The sequence below is a fragment of the Buceros rhinoceros genome, unplaced genomic scaffold (genome assembly GCF_000710305.1).
Source record: "Buceros rhinoceros silvestris isolate BGI_N320 unplaced genomic scaffold, ASM71030v1 scaffold42791, whole genome shotgun sequence".
NCBI classification, from domain to species: Eukaryota; Metazoa; Chordata; class Aves; order Bucerotiformes; family Bucerotidae; genus Buceros; species Buceros rhinoceros.
In genome coordinates, this window is record NW_010393273.1 from 1 (window position 1) to 2,912 (window position 2,912).

General features: G+C 56.8%; 1 protein-coding gene across 1 annotated transcript in view; it reads left to right on the forward strand.

Annotated features, from left to right (window-relative positions):
- Positions 1-568: 568 nt before the first annotated feature.
- The window catches only part of LOC104501051 (dynamin-binding protein-like), a gene marked incomplete at both ends in the record, with an annotated part of 3,194 nt that continues 850 nt past the window's right edge, over positions 569-2,912 (forward strand). Inside the window, 4 exons of the mRNA XM_010144788.1 lie at positions 569-756; positions 1,373-1,472; positions 1,968-2,115; positions 2,758-2,775. Coding sequence (XP_010143090.1) covers positions 569-756; positions 1,373-1,472; positions 1,968-2,115; positions 2,758-2,775 — 454 coding nt within the window. The remainder of the gene's footprint in view (positions 757-1,372; positions 1,473-1,967; positions 2,116-2,757; positions 2,776-2,912) is intronic.

Below are 2,912 nucleotides of genomic sequence, written 5' to 3' on the forward strand. Positions count from 1 at the left end.
GGGCTCCCCGGCGCTGCGCAGCGGCGCTCGGCGCGGTCCAGCTCCAGGCTTTGCCGCCGGCAGCCAGAGGCCTTTTAGGCCATTCAGATGGAAATGCCCCGCGGCTGGAGAATGGAGACCCTGTTCCCAGCCTGAAGAGAGGGGGCGGCCGCCATTGCCCGGCTGGGAAGAGGGGGGAGTGGGGCTCCTCTCCCCCTCTGCTCAGCCCCACGGAGATTGCTGGAGCGGTGGAGCTGGAGAGCGGAGGTGGGAGAGGGGTCTGGACCCATCCGGCATGGGGGGACGGGTCTGGAGCAGGTCTGTGTTGCTTGGTGCCTGCTGCCTCCATGCCGGGGCATTGCAGCGTTACTGGCGCTGCGAGGGCAGGCTGTGGGAGCAGCAGGGGTCTCCCTGGGGCTGGGAGTGCCAGGCGTGGCCTCTCCGGGGAGGTCCATACAGGGACAGGCCTGCACTGTAATAACCCTGTTTGTCAGTCTTACGGGTTGCATGTGGCACAGCTCAGGCGCTACTTGTCTCCTGTCCTTGCGTCTTTGCTGGAGGATGCTGATCTTCATTGTCTATCTTGCAGAGATGACTCTCCTGTCCTCCCAGACACCATCCCTTGAGACATCCTCGGTTGCTACTGAGAGCCCAGAGCAAAGGATGCTGGAGAAGAGGTCCAAGGTTATTGAGGAACTGCTCCAGACAGAGAGGGACTATATCCGAGATCTGGAAATGTGTGTGGAGAGGATCATGGTGCCCTTGCAACAGGCACAGGTAAGAGATGGGAGAACAGGCTATGGTGCAGCACTGGTGCAATGAGGTGAGGATACTGAGTCCACTTTGTTCTCAGAGGTGTCCAAGCAGCCGCACGGGAACCCATAGAGGAAATTCAGCTGTGCTGAGGGGAGCAGGATGGTTCTTGCTGCTCCCTGCACTCATAGCAATAGCCTGTTTTGGGAACCTGCTGGGCTCTTACAGTTGTTGAGAGCAAGAGGCCTGGCAGCAAGAATCACAGATTCATTTCCTGGAACAGGAAATTTATCTCTTTGTTTGGTTTGTAAGTTAAATTCATTGTCAGGAAAAAGAAAACATGGGGTCTCAGTATGGGGACAGAGTTGGTCGGAGGAGAGGGAGAATAATGGGTGAACAGAGGCAGGGATGAAATTGCTGAGAAGGAGAATGACACTGTGGTAGGACACATAAGGAGTGAGAGTTTCAGTGCACTGGGGGGTGAGAGAATCAGTACAGGAGTCACTGTGATGGGAGTAGGTCACACTGGGTGGCTGCTGTGAAGCCGAAGACTGATGGATTGCAAGAGGGCGGGGGTGGGCTGTTTGGTCTGACTGGGACATGTTCCCCTATCCAGGACATCTTTCTTCCCATTCCCCAGATGCAGAACATAGACTTTGAGTCTCTTTTTGGAAACATCCACATGGTAATTAGCTTCTCCAAGCAGCTGCTGTCCACCTTGGAAGCTTCAGATGCCATCGGTATGGATTCCACCATTAACTTTTCTCAGCAGGGTGGGATGGGCTTTGCTAGTGGTGGGACAGAACAGTTTAAATGGTGGGAGAAGATTACTGGCACTGGACTTCCTCCCCACTGGTCCCTGTCACCGCTCGTCAGTCCAGCAGTGAAGCTCAGGAGGGTCGCCCCGTGGGTTGCTAGGCTGAGTAACATTGCTCTGAAGTGAGCCTCACTCCTACGTTGCCAGCTTTTGTTGATCAGGCCTTGAGTAGCCTGTACTTTGTTCTCTGTAGCTCCAGAGATCAGCATCCCCACTTCTCGCACCTGGGAGACCTGGATTGATGGAGCTCTCTGTGCTAGTGGGTGATGAGGCACCCTGGGAGCTCTAGTATCACTGTCTTCCTGAGTGGTGTGTGTGGAACGGGGACACCAGGCATCTCACCATGAGACACGCCAGCATTGTTAGAGGCAACTGGGGAGCAGAACACACTGAAGTTCTGCTCTGCTGTCGTCTGCAGGACCGGTGTTCCTGGCACAGCGTGCAGAGCTGGAGAGCGTCTACAGGGTGTATTGCCAGAACCACGACGAGGCCATTGCACTGCTGGAAACCTACGAGAAGGATGAGAAGATGCAGAAACTACTCCTGGACCTGCTGGATAGCCTCAGGTTGGAGCCTCTGGCTGTGGTGGCCACCAGGCTGGGGTAGAGGGGGTCAATCTCCAGCATCCCTGCCCCTCTGCCAGCAGTGCTTGAACAGTTCAGGTGGTGACTGGAGAGGGACTGGCTGTGTCCCTGCACAGTTGATGAGGCTCCGGGTTCAAGTGGCCCCCTGCCCCAATACACAGGTGCTGGGACACCTGTAGACCCCCTTAACTGAGCAGAAGCTGCCAAGGTATAGAGAAGTTGGCATGTCCTGGACTGAGGGCTCCACTCCTCAAGCCCTGCCCTACCATGGCCAGTGAGGAAAGGAGCCGCTTTGCCTGGTTCAGCGACCACCAGGGCTCCAGCTTGTGGCAGTTAATGCCCTGGGAGCCAATAGCACTGGCTGCCGCTCCGGGGGGGGAGGGCTGCCCACTGCCCTGGCAGCATCACTGTGGGAGGGGGTGAAGGCACTGGCTGCGGGATCACACACCTGCTGCCCTATTAGGACCCAATAGCACTGGCTGCTGCTCTGGAGGGAGAGGGCTGCCCACTGCCCTGGCAGCATCACTGTGGGAGGGGGTGAAGGCACTGGCTGCGGGATCACACACCTGCTGCCCTATTAACCCATTGCTTTCCTTTGCTTTTTGGCACTCTGTGGGCCGGCAGGAGCCTATACAGTGAGTGGTAAGTGGATCCTTTCTGTTAGTCTCAGCTTGTCCATCTGGCCTGGCCTGGCTGCTTCCTTGTAACTAATGTCCTGCCACTGGCTGGGGGCATGTCAGGAGGCCCTAAAAATGCTGTGTGGAGGCATATCTGGGAGG